Consider the following 21,980-nt stretch of genomic DNA (forward strand, 5'->3'; position numbering starts at 1 on the left):
GGTACAAGGACAGGAGATGGACTGACAGGACAGGTCCTGGTTTAGGAGATAGGCAAGACAAGTTTAGGAATACGGAGAGGCAGGACGGGTTCAGGAACTAAGGCAACAGGCAGACAGCAACTTGGAGTACTGACAGGATCATACTAACCAGGAACCTAATTGCTCAGGCACCTCTCTATAGTGGGAAGGTGCCTTAAATACTCAGTGTCTTTCAGTCTTAGGCTGGGGAACACTTTCTGAGTGCGTATGCTGTCCGTTTAGAAGGTGGAGAGCACCATAGCTCTCGCCCTAAGGCAGTTGCCAGTAGATCTGATCGACGTGCGCAGGCCCTGGAGCATGGGGACCACAGAAGAAGCAGGGAAGCGAGCAGGCTGGCTGCAGTGGTTAGTACATCGGCGTCCCTACTAAGGAGAGGAGGCAAGACAGTGCAGGAACCCCTGTGTTACAATAGTATCCATAAAGAGGTTATCCATGTAGTGGATAATCCTATTAATATGAAAAAAAAAACTAATTTAATTAATAGGTCAATTTCTTTTTTTTCTTTTTTTTTTTCCCTTTTCAAATTCTTTATTTAACATTTTAGAATATAACAGATGAGTAGGGAACCATCATGACACTTTCTTACAAATTGGGACAATGTGGATTCAGAAAAAACTTTAAAGGGAACCAATCATCAGGATTTTCCTGTATAAGGTGCAGCCAGTGCAGTACTGGCACTATCATGCACAGTGTGTACATATCATTAGGGTGCAGCTCGGGTTTTTAGGCAGTGAAATTCATCTTTATAAAGTTTGAAATTTCGTGCACTTTTTGATTGACGTGTGCACCTCTCTGTTAATGTCCGGGCGGGTTATGCAGGAGTTCCCCGCCCCCACACCAGCCTGTTCCTCCCTCTCTCCTGATGTCCGGGCGGGTTATGCACGTGTTCCCCGCCCCCCGCGCCGCCTGTTCCTCCCTCCCTCTGGCTGTATGTAAATATCTAATCTTCAGAAACATGGTGCCGGAGTGGGCCTCTGCGCATAGCGCTTATCTCCGGCGCCATGTTTCTGAAGCCCGCATTACACAGCTTGGTGTCTGCAGACTGCAGAACAGCTGATCGGAGGACGCGATATCACTACCGTGACCGGGTCTCGCAGCAATGCCGTCACGGGGTCATGTGAGTCCATTGTGAACTTACCTCACCTGACCCCCGATGTCGCTGGCAGGCTGCTGTACTGGCCCGGTGTCCTGAGGCGGCAGGTCATCATAGCTACAGCTGATTGCGTCCTCCGATCAGCTGTTCTGCAGTCTGCAGACACCAAGCTGTAATGCGGGCTTCAGAAACATGGCGCCGGAGATAAGCGCTATGCGCAGAGGCCCACTCCGGCGCCATGTTTCTGAAGATTAGATATTTACATGCAGCCAGAGGGAGGGAGGGAGGAACAGGCAGCGCGGGGGGGCGGGGAACACGTGCATAACCCGCCCGGACATCAGGAGAGGGGGAGGAACAGGCTGGTGTGGGGGTGGGGAACTCCTGCATAACCCGCCCGGACATTAACAGAGAGGTGCACACGTCAATCAAAAAGTGCACGAAATTTCAAACTTTATAAAGATGAATTTCACTGCCTAAACACCCGAGCTGCACCCTAATGGTATGTACACACTGTGCATGATAGTGCCAGTACTGCACTGGCTACAGCTTATACACGAAAATCCTGATGATTGGTTCCCTTTAAGTATATTAACAACTTATAACACTGTCAGGTGGTTTCATGAATAAAGAAAAGGGGATGTAAGAACAAGATGGTGGAAGGGGATGGGGGGGGTTATGAGGAAGAATATAGGGGTATAATACGTGAGAGAGTAAGGTAAGAAAGGGGGAGCAACAGGAGCAAAGACAAAGAAGAAAAATAAAACCTGCTAAGTTTTCTGTTTTTTTTTTTTTTTTTATCGAAATGAGACTTCTCATTGCATGCTGATCAGACGCAACCTTTCAACTAACTTCTTAGTATGATAACGATGCATTTAGCCAAACCTCCCAGTCACTTAAATCTTTTCCATGTTTGATTTTTGACAGTCTGATTTTTTAAGTGTACCTGTCTGGACTGTCTCTCTGATTCATTCTTTAAATGAAGGTGGCTCTTCACTCTTCCAATGTCTTGTTATGACTATTTTAGCAGCATTAACTATTTGTGGTAACAGAGAATTTTTCCTAAGGAGTGACTTTGAGGGATCTAAGTTGAGGAGAATGAATTCGGAAGATAAGGGTATTTTCGTATTGGTCACCTTTTTAATATGGTCTCTAATTTTTTCCCAGTAATTTTGGATTTTTGAGCATTTCACCAGGATATGTGACAGGGTACCTAGTTCAGATCCCCATCTCCAGCAGAGTGGGGAAATTGAGCTGTTTATTTTATTTAATATAATTGGAGTTTTATACCATCTTGAGACTATTTTGTAGATTAATTCTTGATACCTCACCGAAGTAGTGAGGGAGTGAATGTTCCCTAGAATTATTTGGATTTCTTCTTGGAGGAATTCTGTATTTAATTCTGTTTCCCATTTGTTCAAAAAGTCTGGAACATCAACATCTTGGGATAAGTTTTTATGTATTTTGGATATTATTTTTTCATTCTTTGTTGTGTTTAGAAAGAGTTTGAGTAATGGTGGGTCCGTAGTTGAGGAAGAGATATCTGGAAGGTGTAGATTTAATAGGTCAATTTCTGAAGACAAACAGCGACCAAACAAAGCCAACCAATTCAAATGACTCACTACCAGTGCTCATTAAACTGGCCTAGGCCAGATTATACCCCTCCGTATACCCCAGCTGCTGTAGATCACGGCCCCAGGCAGCGCACGGGGCCCCAAGCAGAGCACAGGGGCGCCAGGCAGCACACGGGACCCCTGGCAGCGCACGGGGCTCCAGGCAGCATACAGCGGAGCAGAGACAGCATGCAATGTGAGAAGATACAGAGAGCAGGGCTCCTGTGCGCTGTCTCTGCCCCCCTGTGCTCTGCCTGGGGCCCCTGTGTACTTGTGTGCTACCTGGGGTCCCGTGTGCTGGCTGGGGCCCTGATCTACAGCAGCTGGGGTATACGGACAGCAGCTGGGGTATACAGAGGGGTATATGGGGCATAGGCCAATTTATACCCCGGGGTATAGTTTGGGCTAGGCCAGAATACACTGGGTGCAGAATTATTAGGCAAGTTGTATTTTAGCGGATTTTGTTTTATTATTGATCAACAACTATGTTCTCAATCAACCGAAAAGACTCAAAAATATCAAAGCTTAATATTTTTTTTAGATTTGGCTATCTTAGGAGGATCTGTTTGTGTAGGTAACTATTACTGTGCAGAATTATTAGGCAACTTAATAAAAAACAAATATATTCCCATCTCTCTTGTTTATTTTCACCAGGTAAACCAATATAACTGCACAAAATTTAGAAATAAACATTTCTGACATGCAAAAACAAAGCCCAAAAAAATTAGTGACCAATGTAGACACCTTTCTTTACGATGACACGCAGCAGCCGACCATCCATAGATTCTGTCAGTTGCTTGATCTGTTTACGATCAACATTGTGTGCAGCAGCCACCACAGCCTCCCAGACACTGTTCCGAGAGATGTACTGTTTTCCCTCCATGTAGATCTTACATTTTATGAGGGACCACAGGTTCTCTATGGGGTTCAGATCAGGTGAACAAGGGGGCCATGTCATTATTTTTTCATCTTTTAGATCTTTACTGGCCAGCCACGCTGTGGAGTAGTCGGATGCATGTGATGGAGCATTGTCATGCATGAAAATCTTGTTTTTCTTGAACGATACCGACTTCTTCCTGTACCACTGCTTGAAGAAGTTGTCTTCCAGAAACTGGCAGTAGGTCTGGGAGTTGAGCTTCACTCCATCCTCAACCCAAAAAGGTCCCACAAGTTCATCTTTGATGATACCAGCCCATACCAGTACCCCACCTCCACCTTGCTGGCGTTGGCCATGTCCCTGAGTATGGCACACCATGTGCTTTTTGATACTCCAGTAACATTGCAGCTCTGAAATATGGCCACACTGGTGGCAAATGGCATCTTGGCAGCTTCACGCTTCATTTTCCTCAATTCATGGGCAGTTATTTTGTGCCTTTTTTGCCCAACACCCTTTTTGCGACCCTGTTGGCTATTTGCCATGAAACGCTTGATTGGTCAGTGATCACGCTTCCAAAGTTTGGCAATTTCAAGACTGCTGTATCCCTCTGCAAGACATCTCACAATTTTGGACTTTTCAGAGCCCGTCAAATCTCTCTTCTGACCCATTTTGCCAAAGGAAAGAAAGTTTCCTAATAAGTATGTACCCCTTATAAAGGGTGTTGATGTCATTACACCGCACCCCTCCTCATTACAGAGATGCACATCACCCTATTTACGTAATTGATAGTTGGCTCTCAAGCCTATACAGCTTGGAGTAGGACAACATGTATACAAAGTATCATGTGATCAAAATACTCATTTGCCTAATAAGTCTGCACACAGTGTATACCCGGGGTATATTCTGGCCCAGAGGGGTAAAGTCTGGCCTAGGCTAGTTTATACCCCGGGTATATTCTGGGCGGGGGCTTAGTCTGGCCTGTTACTCCGCCACTGTTAATGGGGGACAGGACAGGACAATTTATATAGGCCTTTTTCTAGCACTATTATTTATAGGAGCACTCTTCTGGCACTGTTAATTTGGGGCAAGACCAGAACAATTTATATGGGTCATTTTGTGGCACTAATATTTATAGGAGCACTCATCTGGCATTGTTAATAGGAAACAAGACAAGGACAATTAATATGGGCCATTTTCTGCCACTATTATTCATTGGTGCATTCTTCTGGCACTGTTAATGGGGGACAAGACTAGAACCATTTATAAAGACCATTTTTATGGCACTATTGTTTATGGAATCACTCTTCTGGCACTGTTAGGGTATGTGCGCACGTTGCGTTCCCCACGTTAATGGGGACAGGACCAGGACAATTTATATGGGTCATTTTCTAGCACTTATTTATGCGAATACACTATTCGCACTGTTAAACAAGACCACAACAATTTAAACAGTTTTCTGACACTATTATTTATAGGAACACTCTGCTGTTAATGGGGGACAAGACTAGGACAATTTTATGCACAGTTTTCTGCCACTATTAATGGGGGAAAAGACCACTGGCCTGGTAGTATTATTATATAGGAGCACTTTCTGGGGGACCCATCACTGTTGTGGAAGGTGGTGCTCTCTGCTCAATTACACATGCAGTCTACCTAACCCAGGTAACAGCACCCAGGTAGGAGAGGTCCCGGCGGATTAGCAGCCCATGGCACTGGCTGGCTCCTCAGACTCTGGGCACACAGTGGGCTGTAAGGCTGTTACCAGAGATTGGCATATACGGTAGCATCTCTGCTGATAACATATCAATCCTATACATAAACACTACTGCTTTGTGTTTACTTGTTTGCTCGCAATAAAGTTGATTGAAATACACTGACATGTACACTGTGTCACTTGCTAATAAAGTTTGTTGGAGGAAGTAACACGTATTCCATGCACGAGCTCGCGAGACTTGCTCAGCGGTGATGCGATGTGTGGGCGTGTCTAAAAGGAGGTGGGCGGGCCCTTCGCCGGGTAACGGCCGTCGGTCGGTCGGTTTTCTACTGTCCTGCGTTGTAAGGGACCCGATCACGGGTAGTTTGCCCAGCAAGTGGAGTGACGGGCAGCCATGGCTGGGCAGCAGTTCCAGTATGACGACAGTGGCAACACGTTCCTGTACTTCCTGACCTCGTTTGTAGGGCTGATTGTCATCCCGGCCACATACTACCTGTGGCCCCGTGACCAGAACTCGGGTGAGTGTGATGAGAAGTGATAGCAGGGCTGTGGATGCGCTCACATCACTGATACTGGAGGAAGGGGCTGCTGGGACACGTCACTGGTGTGGACAGTGATGTCATCTTGTGGGGATAAAGCACCACTGTCCTGTCAGTGGCGTATGGCCGGGTCCTCCTCACCACCGCGCCATATATATATAACCGGGTGCTCCTCGCCACCGCGCTGTGCGTATGGCCGTGTACTCCTTGCCACCGCGCCGTGCGTATGGTTGGGTGCTCCTCGCCACCGCGCCGTGCGTATGGTTGGGTGCTCCTCGCCACCGCGCCGTGCGTATGGTTGGGTGCTCCTCGCCACCGCGCCGTGCGTATGGTTGGGTGCTCCTCGCCACCGCGCCGTGCGTATGGTTGGGTGCTCCTCGCCACGGCGCCGTGCGTATGGCCGGGTGCTCCTCGCCACGGCGCCGTGCGTATGGCCGGGTGCTCCTCGCCACGGCGCCGTGCGTATGGCCGGGTGCTCCTCGCCACGGCGCCGTGCGTATGGCCGGGTGCTCCTCGCCACGGCGCCGTGCGTATGGCCGGGTGCTCCTCGCCACGGCGCCGTGCGTATGGCCGGGTGCTCCTCGCCACGGCGCCGTGCGTATGGCCGGGTGCTCCTCGCCACGGCGCCGTGCGTATGGCCGGGTGCTCCTCGCCACGGCGCCGTGCGTATGGCCGGGTGCTCCTCGCCACGGCGCCGTGCGTATGGCCGGGTGCTCCTCGCCACGGCGCCGTGCGTATGGTTGGCTGCTCCTCGCCACCGCGCCGTGCGTATGGTTGGCTGCTCCTCGCCACCGCGCCGTGCGTATGGTTGGCTGCTCCTCGCCACCGCGCCATGCGTATGGTTGGCTGCTCCTCGCCACCGCGCCATGTATATGGTTGGGTGCTCCGCGCCATGTATATGATTGGGTGCTCCTCGCCACCACGCCGTGCGTATGACCAGGTGCTCTGTGCCTTGCGTATGGCGGGGCACTCCTCTCCGCCACCTCATTGTGGTCGGTGATGTACGGTTGGGTGCCCCTCACCCTTGTGTTGTACTACCTGCAGCAGAAGCTCTTAGCCGCAGCTCTGGCAGCTTCTGTAGGTGAAGCACAGGCTGTAGCTGCTCCTGATTCTAGTAGTACAGTCATAGGGGTACTTTGCACGCTGCGACATCGGAAGCAGATTGTAGCGATGCCGAGCGCGATAGTCCCCGCTCCGTCGCACATGCGATATCTTGTGATAGCTGCAGCTTCACATGCACTCACCTGCCCTGCGACGTCGCTCTGGCCGGCGATCCGCCTCCTTACTAAGGAGGCGGGTCGTGCGGCGTCACAGCGCTGTCACACGGCAGGCGGCCAATAGCAGCGGAGGGGCGGAGATGAGCGGGACGTAAACATCCCGCCCACATCCTTCCTTCCTCATTGCAGACGTGATGTAGGTAGGAGATGTTCCTCGCTCCTGCGGCTTCATACACAGCGATGTGTGCTGCCGCAGGAACAAGGAACAACATCGTACCGTCGCAGCAGCGGCATTATGGAAATGCCCGACACTACACCGATCATACGATACCGACACTACACCGATCATACGATACCGACACTACACCGATCATACGATACCGACACTACACCGATCATACGATACCGACACTACACCGATCATACGATACCGACACTACACCGGTCATACGATACCGACACTACACCGATCATACGATACCGACACTACACCGATCATACGATACCGACACTACACCGATCATACGATACCGACACTACACCGATCATACGATACCGACACTACACCGATCATACGATACCGACACTACACCGATCATACGATACCAACACTACACCGATCATACGACACCGACACTACACCGATCATACGATACCGACACTACACCGATCATACGATACCGACACTACACCGATCATACGATACCGACACTACACCGATCATACGATACCGACACTACACCGATCATACGACACCGACACTACACCGATCATACGACACCGACACTACACCGATCATACGACACCGACACTACAGCGATCATACGACACCGACACTACAGCGATCATACGACACCGACACTACAGCGATCATACGACACCGACACTACAGCGATCATACGACACCGACACTACACCGATCATACGACACCGACACTACACCGATCATACGACACCGACACTACACCGATCATACGACACCGACACTACACCGATCATACGACACCGACACTACACCGACACTACACCGATCATACGACACTACACCGATCATACGACACTACACCGATCATACGACACCGACACTACACCGATCATACGACACCGACACTACACCGATCATACGACACCGACACTACACCGATCATACGACACCGACACTACACCGATCATACGATACCGACACTACACCGATCATACGACACCGACACTACACCGATCATACGATACCGACACTACACCGATCATACGACACCGACACTACGCCGATCATACGACACCGACACTACGCCGATCATACGACACCGACACTACGCCGATCATACGACACCGACACTACACCGATCATACGACACCGACACTACACCGATCATACGACACCGACACTACACCGATCATACGACACCGACACTACACCGATCATACGACACCGACACTACACCGATCATACGACACCGACACTACACCGATCATACGACACCGACACTACACCGATCATACGACACCGACACTACACCGATCATACGACACCGACACTACACCGATCATACGACACCGACACTACACCGATCATACGACACCGACACTACACCGATCATACGACACCGACACTACACCGATCATACGACACCGACACTACACCGATCATACGATACCGACACTACACCGATCATACGACACCGACACTACACCGATCATACGATACCGACACTTTTGCGCTCGTTAATCGTAGTAAAAACGATTCACATACTCCGATGTCGAGAGCGACGCCGGATGTGCGTCACTTTTGATTTGACCCCACCGACATCGCAGCTGTGATGTCGTAGTGTGCAAAGTACCACATAGTCTCCTATTGTAACAGAGCAGGTCCACTCTGGGGCAAGAACAGTCCACTCACAGTTTTAAATTGCTGAAGATAAAACATACAAATCTGTCATTGGGATCATTAACAATAGATAAGGTAGCCCACAAGTTATGGGTGCCACCTGCCTCAATAAGTCATGCCCCCGCAATCGTGTGCACTCATATTTCAGCACACATGGATAGGCCTGTGTATGTGATGCCCTTACCTTTTGAACTCTTCTCTGTGTACCGATGGGAAAACTCCTTTTTAAAAGCCCCTTTACACACTGAGACTTTCAGCGATCCCACCAGTGATCCCAACCTGGCCGGGATCGCTACAAAGTCTCTGGTGAGTCGCTGGTGAGCCGTCAAACAGGCAAACCTGGCCAACGACGCAACAGCGATACAGTCCTACAGAACAACCTAGCTAGTCATTGGGGATGTGTGAAAGCAGCTATTTGAAAGGGAAGTCGCTAACGAAGTCATTGTAACGGTGTCAAACACACCGATGCATGCTGCGCAGCGGGAAACAAAGGACCAAAAAATGGTCTTTAAAGATGTGTAGTGATCAGCAACCTCACAGCAGGGGCCAGGTCGCTGATGCGTTTCACACACTGCAATGTCGCTGGGGAGGTCGCTTTTACGTCACAAAACCGGTGACGTTACAGCGATGTCGTTTGCGAAGTTGCAGTGTGTAAAGGGGCCTTAAGAGAATGTTGCAATGTTGTAGCCCTTGGTGAAGAGTTGCGCTATCCAGAGAAAAGCTGGAAGGGTCACCAATCTTTCATTTCAGGTCTCATCACATTTGCTTGCAGTGATCAGTTCGGGGGTCGTCTACAGGTTTCTGTTACCGTTGACAAGAAAGGTAGTGAAGCATGCAATGGTTTTCCATGGTCCAACCAGAAGCCGAAACCTCACATAAACCATGATGGACACCATTTTGGGTCAAATCCTTTGTAGGTGGGAAAATTGGCACACTGCTAGGGATTCTAAGAGCGGACGCCAAAGGACTCCTTGTCATCTATGCCGCAGACCCCTTATCATCTATGCTGCAGACCCCTTATCATCTATGCCGCAGACCCCTTATCATCTATGGCGCAGTAAAGCTGGGTTTACACACTGCAACATCTCAAACGACATCGCTGTAACGTCACCGGTTTTGTGACGTTACAGCGACCTCCCCAGCGACATTGCAGTGTGTGAAACCTATCAGCGACCTGGCCCCTGCTGTGAAGTTGTGATCGTTACAAATCGTTCAGGACCATTCCTAGGTCCTTTGTTTCCCGCTGTGCAGCAAGCATCGCTGGAAAGTTTCAGTGTGTGAAAGACTTTGCAGAGACTTTGTTAGCAACTTCCCTTTCAAAAAGCTGCTTTACAACGTCCCCAACAACCAGCTAGGTCGCTCTGCAGGTCCGGATCTCTGTTGGGTTGTTGGCCAGGTTTGCCTGTTTGACAGCTCACCAGAGACTTAGCAGAGACTTAGGGAGGTCGCTGTTACGTCACAAAACCGGTGACGTTACAGCGATGTCCTTTGCGATGTTGCAGTGTGTAAACCCAGCTTAAGACCCCACAGATCAGACACTGGTTACATATACTATTAATTATGGAAATGCAGTGACTGCCTATTTGCCTCATGATTAGGAGATAAGTGGTAGTCTGAAGTGTCAGTAAAGACTTACTATTCTAACGCAAGTGTGATCTAAGTAAGTAGACTTGTTTTATGCTGACTCTTAAAGGGAACCTGTCAGCAGATTTTTGCCACCTAATCTGAGCGCAGAGACCCTGATTCCAACAAGTGTCACTGTACTTACTAGTTTAGTTTTCATAATCTGCTGATAAATCGGGGATTTTATCACCAGAGGACTAGTAAACCTGCTGTCAAGTAGTCCTCCATATAAATGGGCTTTGTGTAACCATGTCCAGACCACTGATTGGCAGCTTTCTTACAATCAGTCATGTCATGGGGTTATACAGAGCTCAGCATTTAGAGAACTACTGGGCGGCACGGTGGCTCAGTGGTTAGCACTGCAGTCTTGCAGCGCTGGGGTCCTGGGTTCAAATCCCACCAAGGACACAATTTGCAAGGAGTTTGTATGTTCTCCCCGTGCTTACGTGGGTTTCCTCCGGGGTCTCCGGTTTCCTCCCACACTCCAAAGACACTGATAGGGAATTTAGATTGTGAGCCCCAATGGGGACAGTCTTGCCAATGTATGTAAAGCGCTGTGGAATTAATAGCGCTATATAAATGAATAAATATTATTATTATATGTCTGCAGATAAAATGGAGATTTTATCAAATTGACAGCAAACAGCACAGTAAGTGACACATCACTGGAACGGGGTCTGTGCCCCTACATTGTGCTGCTCTATGATGGGGTGCAAAAACCTGGCGACAGGTTCCTTTTAAGTTGCCAAGATGTATGTAGATTTGTCACTCTTGTAGACATACTGTCTGTGGGGAACGTTTCTGATACAAATGTGAGTGAGGTGCAGATGTATTTCGGACCCATTCGGTCCATTGTTCTGGTTCCGGCGTGGTGTTCTATTGAAGGGGCTGTTCTTGGTAGACATTAGGTATAACTAACTCCTCAAATTCCAGCTAGCAAGGTGGCCTTATTATGGTGGAATGGATTACGGTAGAAGCTCCAGAGCTCTTGTCTCTGTTGCACGCTTTAGGTCTGGTCTGTAGCAGGAAGCTGTCAATGTTATGCATTCTCCATTGTAGAGCGTAGTAGCCACTCTGTGCACTTATAGCACATACATACCGTTGTGGCAACCATGCCCTGTTTCTGCTACTGTGCTGCATCCTCTAAAACCAGAACTGGAAGCAAGGCTAGTTTCACACCTGCGTTCAGCGCAATCCGCCACTATGGAGAATTGCGCAGTCCGTTAACGCACTGCGCTATTTTCTATAGACTTGTATGGATGACGCACTGTAACGCAAGTATCTGCGTTGCATCTGCTGCACGACGCAGCGTTATTTTGACGCTGCGTCGGGCGGAAGGAACGCTGCATGTAGCATTTTTGTGTTGTTAAAATATCGCACCTTGACGGATTCCGTTAGTATCCGCCAAGGTGTGTAATGATTGTCTATGGCTGCAGATTCAATGCCGCAATGCTCAGCATGTCCAGCAGAACGATCTAAAGTTTCAGATCACTCCTGTTCTCTCTCTTTCCCCCCCCTCTATCTCTCATACTCATCAATCACCGGCGCGGCGCTGCACGGCTGTCATAAAGCTCCGGCGGCTTTTCCTCTTTTGAAAATGCCGGCCGCTCATTAATCCATCTAGTATTCACTACTTTCCTTGCCCACCAGCGCCTATGATTGGTTGCAGTCAGACCCGCCCCCACGCTGAGTGACAGCTGTCTCAGTGCAACCAATCACAGCCGCCGTTTGGCGGCTCTATATCGTGCAGTAAAATAAATAATTAAAAAAAAAAACGGTGTGCAGTCACCCCCCAATTTTGATACCAGCCAAGATAAAGCCACACGGTTGAAGGCTGGTATTCTCAGGATGGGAAGCTCCACATTATGGGGAGCCCCCCTGCCTAACAATATCAGCCAGCAGCCGCCCGGAATTGTCGCATCCATTAGATGCGACAGTCCCGGGACTCTACCCGGCTCATCCCGAATTGCCCTGGTGCAATCAGGGTATTAAGGAGTTAATTGGCAGCTTATAGCTGCCACGAAGTCCTAGGTTAATCATGGCAGGCGTCTCCCCAAGATACCTTCCATGATTAACGTGTAAGTGAAAGTAAATAAACACAAACACCCGAAAAAATACCTTATGTGGAATAAAAGACAAAAAAACACCCTCTTTCCCCACTTTATTAATCCCCAAATACCCCTCCAGGTCCGGCGTAATCCACACAAGGTCCCGCGACGCATCGATCTCTGCTACATGAAGCTGACAGCGAGCGGCAGTAGAACATGACCGCTCTCTATCAGCTCCACGCAGCAACTGAAGTGAGCCGCGCGATCAGCTGTGCCCTCATTCAGGTGACCCGCGGACACAGCTCTCGGTTGGAGGACTTCAGCTGTGTCCGCGTGTCACCTGAATGAGGGCACAGCTGATCGTGCGGCTCACTGCAGTCACTCAGGGGATTTGCGGTCATCTCGCTCTCTCGTACTCTCGCTCTCTCGTACTCTCGCTCTCTCGCTCTCTCTCCTCCCGACCACAAATCTCCTTTCCCGGCGAAGCATTAAAAAAAACAAACAAACGCAAAACGTTCTTTCTTTATCGTTCCTTTGGGAGACCCAGACCATGGGTGTTTAGCTTCTGCCTCCAGAGGACACACAAAGTACTACACTTAAAAGTGTAGCTCCTCCCTCTGAGCTTATACACCCCCTGGTAGCCAGTCCTAGCCAGTTTATCGCTTTGTGTTCAGGAGGTCATACATCCACACATGCATTCTCATCTGATTTGTTTGACTTTTGGAAAGAGTTTGAAGAAAAGCGGGTCCATGTCTGGACTCCCGGCATGTCCCTTCTCACCTGTGACTGAACCCCCGGCCTGGGTAGAGTCCTTTTCTAGGTCCATATCCCAGTCATTTGCTGAGTCCATGGGACTTTTGTCCAGGACTTTGATGAATATGCATCAGCCCCCCTCACAGGGTGCCTCTAATACTCTTGACAGAGGACTCCTATCCTCTGACCTCCGTCCATCGGAGCTCACGGAGGATTCATCATCTGATCCCAGACCCCGTCCTTCTAAGAGAAGGCGCAGCGTTTCCTCTCCCTCCCCATCCCACGGCTCTGTCTCAAGAGCTGACTCTCAAGATGAGGAGGATGCCTTCACTGGGGGCTCGGAGGCTATGTATCCCATCGAGTTCTCTGAGGGTGACTCAGATCTTAGTGATTTGATTGCTTCTATTAATTCTGTGCTGGATCTCAATCCGCCAGTGTCAGAGGAGCAACTCTCTTTGGCAGAAAAACATCAGTTTACCTCGCCTAAGAGAGTGAAGAGTGTGTTCTTTAACCACTCCAGTTTTAAGACCGCTGTGACCAAACCCAGGGCCTGCCCTGACAAATGCTTTCCAAAGCGTGGTTCTGATGACCGGTTTCCATTTCCACCTGAGGTGGTCAAGGAGTGGTCTCACTCCCCAAAGGTAGACCCTCCGGTGTCTAGGCTATCAGCCCGGACCGTTGTGTCGGTGGCTGACGGCACCTCACTTAAGGATTCCACTGACCGTCAGATTGACCTTCTGGCCAAATCTGTGTATGAAGCTGCGGGGGCTGCGTTTTCCCCCACTTTTGCAGCAGTGTGGGCTCTCAAAGCCATCTCTGCTTCTCTAGAGGAGATGCATTCCCTCACCAAGGAATCTATGCCTGAGATGGTTACCTTAACTGCTCAGGCTTCAGCTTTTTCATCTTATGCCATGTCTGCCATGCTAGAGGCTGCTCACCACACTGCGTTGGCTTCAGCTAATTTTCTTGTTATCCGCAGGATTTTGTGGCTTCGAGAGTGGAAGGCAGATGCTTCTTCCAAGAAGTTTCCTGCTGGGCTCCCTTTTGCTGGTTCACCGCTGTGTTGGTGAACAGCTGGATGAAATCATTAAAGAGGCTACTGGCGGGAAGAGTACTTCCATGCCACAAACCAAGACCAGGAAACCCGCCCAGGGTAGGAATCGATCGAGGTTTCGTTCCTTTCGTTCCTCCAACTGGTCATCCTCTAAGCCTTCCTCCTCGTCCGCTAACTCAGCCAAGGATCAGAAATCCAACTGGCGCCCAAAAGCGCGTCCGCAGAAGACCGCAGGAGGTTCTGCCACTAAGGCAGCTTCCTCATGACTCTCGGCCCGCTCCAGCCACGTCCTTAGTCGGTGCCAGGCTCTCCCACTTTGGCGACGCTTGGTTAAAGCAAGTCTCCGATCAGTGGGTGAGAGACATCATATCTCACGGCTACAGGATAGAATTCTCTTCCAGCCCTCCAAACAGATTTTTTTCTCTCCACTCCCCCCTGCTCCAAGGACGCCGCCTTCTCGCAGGCCGTGGCGTCCTTGCAGGCAAACGGAGTGATTGTCCCAGTTCCCGCTCAGGAACGGTTCAGAGGTTTTTACTCAAATCTCTTCCTAGTTCCAAAAAAGGACGGTACCTTCCGGCCCATCCTGGATCTCAAGGTTCTCAACAAGCATGTCCGGGTGCGGCATTTTCGCATGGAGTCTCTGCGATCAGTCATTGCCTCTATGACCCAAGGGGAGTTCCTGGTGTCCATCGACATCAGAGATGCCCATCTACATGTGCCAATCGCAGTGTCACATCAGCGTTGGTTACGTTTTGCGATAGGAGAGGATCATTTCCAATTCGTGGCTCTCCCCTTCGTGTTAGCTACGGCCCCTCGGGTATTCACCAAGGTCATGGCGGCAGTGATTGCGGTCCTGCACCTCCAGGGGTTAGCAGTGCTTCCTTATCTGGACGACCTTCTGGTCAAGGGTCCATCCAGCGCAGACTGTCAGCGGAGTGTTTCGCCCACTCTCGCCACCCTAGCCCAATTCGGGTGGATTGTCAATTTTCCCAAATCCACTCCGACTCAGAGTCTCACGTACCTAGGGATGCAGTTCGAGACTTTGCCGGCACTTGTGAAGTTGCCCTTAATCAAACAGCAGTCTCTCCGGCTAGCGGTGCGCTCTCTCCTGAGGCCCCGCCGTTATTCCTTCAGGCGCCTGATGCAGGTGCTGGGTCAAATGGTGGCTTCCATGGAGGCGGTTCCCTTTGCCCAGTTCCATCTGTGTCCTCTGCAGCTGGACATTCTCCGCTTTTGGGACAAGCGTCCTTCCTCCTTACAGAGGTTAGTGGCTCTGTCGCCACGGACCAGGAACTCTCTTCAATGGTGGCTTCGACCCCTCTCCCTGTCCCAAGGGCGCTCCTTCCTGTCTCCGTCCTGGGTGATTCTCACCACGGATGCGAGCCTATCCGGCTGGGGAGCGGTACATCTCCACCACAGAGCACAGGGCACTTGGACTCCGTCCGAGTCAGCCCTTTCAATCAATGTGCTGGAAACCAGAGCTGTGCTTCTAGCTCTCCTAGCCTTTCACCACCTGTTGGCGGGCAGGCACATTCGAGTCCAGTCAGACAACGCAACAGCGGTTGCCTACATCAATCACCAAGCCGGGACACGCAGCCGCCTGGCAATGTTGGAGGTCCAACGCATTCTTCAATGGGCGGAGGACTCCAAGTCCACCATATCCGCAGTCCACATCCCTGGCGTAGAAAACTGGGAGGCAGATTATCTCAGCGGTCAATCCGTGGACGGTGGCGAGTGGTCCCTGCACCCGGCAGTTTTTCAGTCAATCTGCCGCAAGTGGGGCACTCCGGACGTGGACCTAATGGCATCCCGTCACAACAACAAGGTTCCGGTTTACGTGGCTCGCTCCCACGATCCTCAGGCCTTCGCCGCGGACACTCTGGTTCAAGACTGGTCCCAGTTTCGCCTGTCCTACGTGTTTCCCCCTCTAGCTCTCTTGCCCAGAGTCCTGCGCAAGATCAGAATGGAGGGCCGTCGAGTCATTCTCATTGCACCGGACTGGCCCAGGCGAGCTTGGTATCCGGACCTGCTCCAACTGTCCGTGGAGATGCCGTGGCATCTTCCGGACCGTCCAGACCTGCTCTCGCAAGGTCCGTTTTTCCGCCCGAATTCTGCGGCACTCAAATTGACGGCGTGGCTCTTGAGTCCTGGATTTTGACGGCTTCTGGTATTCCCCCTGAAGTCATCTCCACTATGACTCTGGCCCGTATGTTTTCCTCCGTCAAGATCTATCACAGGACTTGGAAAATTTTCCTGTCCTGGTGTCGCTCTTCCGGCCATTCTCCTTGGCCATTCTCGTTGCCGACCCTTCTGTCTTTTTTACAGTCCGGTCTGCAGCTAGCACTGTCCCTCAACTCTCTCAATGGACAAGTCTCAGCTCTATCAGTGCTGTTCCAGCGGCGTCTCGCCCGGCTGGCTCAGATCCGCACTTTCATGCAAGGTGCGTCTCACATCATTCTGCCTTATCGGCGGCCCTTGGATCCCTGGGACCTTAACTTGGTCCTCACGGTATTGCAGAAACCCCCCTTTGAGCCTCTTAGGGAGGTTTCTTTGTATCGTCTTTCTCAAAAGGTGGCCTTTCTAGTTGCCATAACTTCTCCCAGGAGAGTCTCTGATTTGGCTGCGCTCTCCTCGGAGTCACCTTTTTTGGTTTTTCACCAAGACAAGGTAGTTCTCCGTCCGACCCCGGACTTTCTTCCTAAGGTGGTCTCTCCCTTCTACCTTAACCAGGATTTTCCTTGCCTTCCTTCTGTCCGGCCCCTGTTCATCGCTTTGAGAAAGCGCTGCATACTCTAGATCTGGTGCGTGCTCTCCGGATTTATGTGGCTCGCACCGCTGCGCTTAGGCGGTGCACCTCTCTTTTTGTGCTAACCACAGGGCGGCGCAAGGGTCTCTCTGCTTCTAAGCTGACCTTGGCCCGTTGGATTAGATCGACCATTTCGGACGCCTACCAGAGTACTCAGGTGCCTCCCCCGCCGGGGATCAAAGCACACTCGACCAGAGCTGTCGGTGCCTCTTGGGCTTTTAGGCACCAGGCTACGGCTCAACAAGTCTGTCAGGCTGCCACTTGGACTAGCCTGCATACCTTTTCGAAGCACTACCAAGTGCATGCTCATGCTTCGGCAGATGCGAGCTTGGGCAGACGCATCGTTCAGGCGGCTGTCGCCCACTTGTGAAGTTAGGCTCCGCCTACTTCTTAGTTTTTTCTGTTTATTCCCACCCAGGGACAGCTTTGGAACGTCCCATGGTCTGGGTCTCCCAAAGGAACGATAACGAAAAAGAGAATTTTGTTACTTACCGTAAATTCTTTTTCTTATAGTTCCGTATTGGGAGACCCAGCTCCCTCCCTGTTGGCAATTTTCTTGTTCCGTGTGTTATCACCGGCTGTTGTCGTGGACAGAGTCTCCGGTTGTTCCGGTTCTTACTCGGTTCTACTTGTGGGTGGCTATTCTCCTTCAGCTTTTGCACTAAACTGGCTAGGACTGGCTACCAGGGGGTGTATAAGCTCAGAGGGAGGAGCTACACTTTTAAGTGTAGTACTTTGTGTGTCCTCCGGAGGCAGAAGCTAAACACCCATGGTCTGGGTCTCCCAATACGGAACTATAAGAAAATGAATTTACGGTAAGTAACAAAATTCTCTTTTTTAAAGGAATTCTTTATTACCTTCGTTACCTTTATTAGCACACTATTTTCAATGCATCCGTCACATGCGTCACACAACGCACAGTGATGGATGCCTCACAACGCAAGTGTGAAACCGGCCTAATCTACCACGTGGCTTATAAAGCTTTGCAACCACATTTTTTTTTTTTTTCTTTTCTTCCGTCCATCTTGAAAAAAAACCCCGAAAAAAATAAACCTGTGACTGCTCTGCTCAATTGAAGACAATGCCACCTCCTATCGATGGCATTGTCTTCAATTGAGTAGAGGAGCACATTTATATTTTGGGAATGACCCTTTAAAGGGAACTCGCCCGTTGCTGCTCGGTACTCGCTTGTCTGACTAGTCTGCTGTGCTGCTTGATCCCCGGTGGCTATTACAGCATGTTTTACTGTAAAATGGGAAGTCAAACATTGGCTGAAATCATACAGCCAGTGTCTGATATATGCTGCCTGTGGATGAAGCAGCATGTATCAACTGTCAGGTTCTTTAAAGCATCACTCCTGCGGGTTTGTATTTTCCCACGCTGGAGTGGTGCTATCCAATTCCTCTACCCCCCAGTCATATAGTTATGGCGACTTCACCGTTTACCGATGCCACTCTGGTCCTGCAGTGCCATCTTGTGACCATAACTTGTGATTGGCTGGGAGTCAGCGGTTACATCACAAGCACTCAATTAACTCTGAGAGCCAGAACGAGGCTCCCGCTGAGGTGTGACCTCCGGTGCACTCCCATGAAACACTGGAGCTGCCGTCAGGTCACAAATCACAGGAGAACAACTGGAGCAGTAGTGGAATAAATGAGAACACTAGGTGTGTATAATACAGGGGACATAGATTTATAGCACCACTCCACTGGTGAAATTAAACTCCTTTGTGGTCCTAAACCCTTTCAGCAAGAAGTATGAGACAACTAGAAGGGAGTACAATTACATGATTGCACTACAGAATTATTTTGTTTTTAAAGAAAATATCTTAAAAAAATGTTGACTTTTATTTATTTTTTTTTATTTTGGATACGCTTGAGCAATCCAAAAGTTTGACATGTTCCAGATCATCCATCAATGTGTTATTGTGGGGATCCATCCAATGCCGTAGTAACTAGGAGTGCTGTCCTGTGGAACTCTCTGTGGGTTGGAAGTATTTCCACCAGGCAGTTTATTAGGACTAGCCTTTTTCTTTAAAATGTTTGTCTTTTTTCCTTTTTAGAACAAGTCCGACTGAAAACCATCCGTCATGTATATAGAAGCTGTTTGTGGTATCAGCTAAAGGCTATAAAGCCGCAGCAGAATGTTATTCCCACTGCAAAGTAAGTAAAGTTTTTTTTCATCAAGCATCGCTTCCTACCATATACATGTATACCTTTTATGACCGTGAATGGGGTTCACATCTGCACAGAAAACTGAGGCCTCATCTTTATCTTTTTATCAAGATTAAAGGGGTATTCCCAAAATATGACGTTATTGCCTATCATAGGAAAACTTACTGACTTCTGTGAACCTCTCGCAATTTCAAGATTTGGGCTGGACCGGGCTCTCCAAAACCTCAACTTGTACGGAGGGGAGGTGCGCATGCTCCACTTCTGTTAGGCTGCTTTCACATTTCCGTTGTTTTGCATCAGTCACAATCCGTCGCTTTGAGGAATTACGGTATCCTGCAAAATATTTTGCAGGAATCCCTTTTTCCCCCATAGACTTCTATTAGCAACGGATTGTGACTGATGGCCCTGCGTTGTATCACCGCGTGATGGATCAGTCGTTTACTGTCTGACTGTCAGGCGGAAGCAACGCTGAATGTAGCGTTTTTTGTGTGCGACGGATCGTTGTTTTTTTTTTACTGTGAGCATGCGCACATTAAAAGCCATGATCACTGTAAAATCAGTTCCAGCGGCCGTAACAATCACCTTTTGCGGACGATCAGCTGATCGCCCAGTTGCCGCATTTTGCGGACGATCAGCTGATCGCCCGGCGGCCGCCTTTTTAAGCCGACCACCGGCCGATCAGCTGATCGTTCACAAAAGCTGGCCGCCGGTAAAACAGTAAATAAAAAGCTGATCTTTTTTTGCAGCATCCGTCACATCAGTTGGGCCACTATCTGCAATACATCCATTGCATCAGTCACCCAACTCATTGTGATGGATGCAAAACTACGCAAGTGTGAACTAAGCCTTATACTCATTGTCTATGTGACTAGCGGACACCTCTGTATTCCACACCGTGATCGACAGTCATGTTTTAGGGCCCCGATCTCAAGATCATGTGGGGTCCTAGCGGTTAGACCCTCAGTGATCAGTAAGTCATCCCCTGTCTTATGGATAGGGGGTAAATTCATATTATGGGGATCCCAGATGCTAGACTCGCATCTTCTTGACATGCCTGAAGCCTTTCTAGTGTAACAGACATTCGTTCTTCAAGTAGTTTGTTCCTTTTCTTGCCAACAACACTAGAATGCAGTAAGTCACTGCTGTGGTCTTAAAAGCCTTGGTAGATGAGAGTAGGCTTTATACGTGTATATTGCTGAGTTGGGAGAAACAGTAGCCATAAATGAATGCCCTTGATTAACAGCGTTTCAGTATTTACTAAGTGCTAGTTGAGTAATTGCTGTCAGGGGACCTGACGTCTGCGAGTGGTTTACATAAGTCCAGCACCAGCGTGGCCCTGCGCTTCTCCCTCCAGAAAGCATGGTCATGGACTGATACGATTGTGTGTCTTTCTGTATGTTCCTTTTTAATAGTTTGACTTTGTGTGTTGACAGAAGACCTTTGTTTGCTTTTCAGAGGAGTTTTAGGAAGTGAAAGTGTGTCATATTCTGAGGATAGGCCGTGAGTGTTTAGGTTGTTGGAGTCTGTGAATTCAGCAGCATACAGGGGCCACACAGCTCTTCTATTCTTCTGGGGGCTGGATCACCACTGATTACTCCTTCCTATGCACTTACACTTTGGTCCCTGAAGCAGGAGTGTTCCCCCTCTGCAATATCGGGCTTATGTGCAAAAAATAGATGTGGTTCTGCACCACCGCTGTACGACCTGTTTACAGTCCTGGGGAGGAGTGGATTAGACGCAGTATTCCCTTAGTAAGGCCTAAAACACACTTCCGCAAAAAAAACGTACGTGTCTTACGGTCCGTTTTTCGGGTCCGTGTTCCGTTTTTTTTGGGGCGTTTCTACGGTACGTATGGCATCCATGTGTACGTGTAAAATGTCCGTGTTTGTGTGTAAAATGCCCGTGTATGTGTACGTGGAATGTCCGTTTGTGTGTTGCACAATGTCGTTGATACATGTCGGCTGACAGCAGACAGAGTTGCGCGATGAGAATGAACTCGGGTGAACTTCACCCGACTTCATTGTCATGCCGCAGCTCTGTCTGTGTGCCGCATACTGATTAGCGGTCACCTGTGAAGGATTCACCAGTGACCGCTAATCCCCCGAGTGACTGAAGTTAGCAGCCCTCTCTCATACTTACCGCTCCCCGATCACCAGCGCGGCGAGGAACAGCTGTGCAGAGAATACGCGGCAACAATTACTTTGAAAATGCCGGCCGCTCATTAATCAATCTCGTATTCCCTGCTTTCCCCACCCACCGGCGCCTATGATTGGTTGCAGTCAGACACGCCCCCCACGCTGAGTGACAGCTGTCTCACTGCACCCAATCACAGCAGCTGGTGGGCCTGTCTATACTGTGCAGTAAAATAAATAAATAAATAAAAAAACCGGCGTGCGGTCCCCCCCCAATTTTAATACCAGCCAGATAAAGCCATACGGCTGAAGGCTGGTATTCTCAGGATGGGGAGCCCCACGTTATGGGGAGCCCCCCAGCCTAACAATATCAGTCAGCAGCCGCCCAGAATTGCCGCATACATTATATGCGACAG

The 21,980-nt window shown here is 49.6% G+C and overlaps 1 protein-coding gene across 1 annotated transcript in view; it reads left to right on the forward strand.

Moving 5' to 3' along the window:
* The first annotated feature begins 5,573 nt into the window (after positions 1-5,573).
* Positions 5,574-21,980, forward strand: part of SEC63 (SEC63 protein translocation regulator) — a 138,910-nt gene continuing 122,503 nt past the window's right edge. Inside the window, exons 1-2 of the mRNA XM_075340070.1 lie at positions 5,574-5,851; positions 19,321-19,420. Of these exons, the coding sequence (XP_075196185.1) occupies positions 5,728-5,851; positions 19,321-19,420 (224 nt within the window). The 5' untranslated portion in view covers positions 5,574-5,727. The remainder of the gene's footprint in view (positions 5,852-19,320; positions 19,421-21,980) is intronic.

The sequence above is a fragment of the Anomaloglossus baeobatrachus genome, chromosome 3, assembly GCF_048569485.1.
Source record: "Anomaloglossus baeobatrachus isolate aAnoBae1 chromosome 3, aAnoBae1.hap1, whole genome shotgun sequence".
In the NCBI taxonomy this organism is placed as follows: Eukaryota; Metazoa; Chordata; class Amphibia; order Anura; family Aromobatidae; genus Anomaloglossus; species Anomaloglossus baeobatrachus.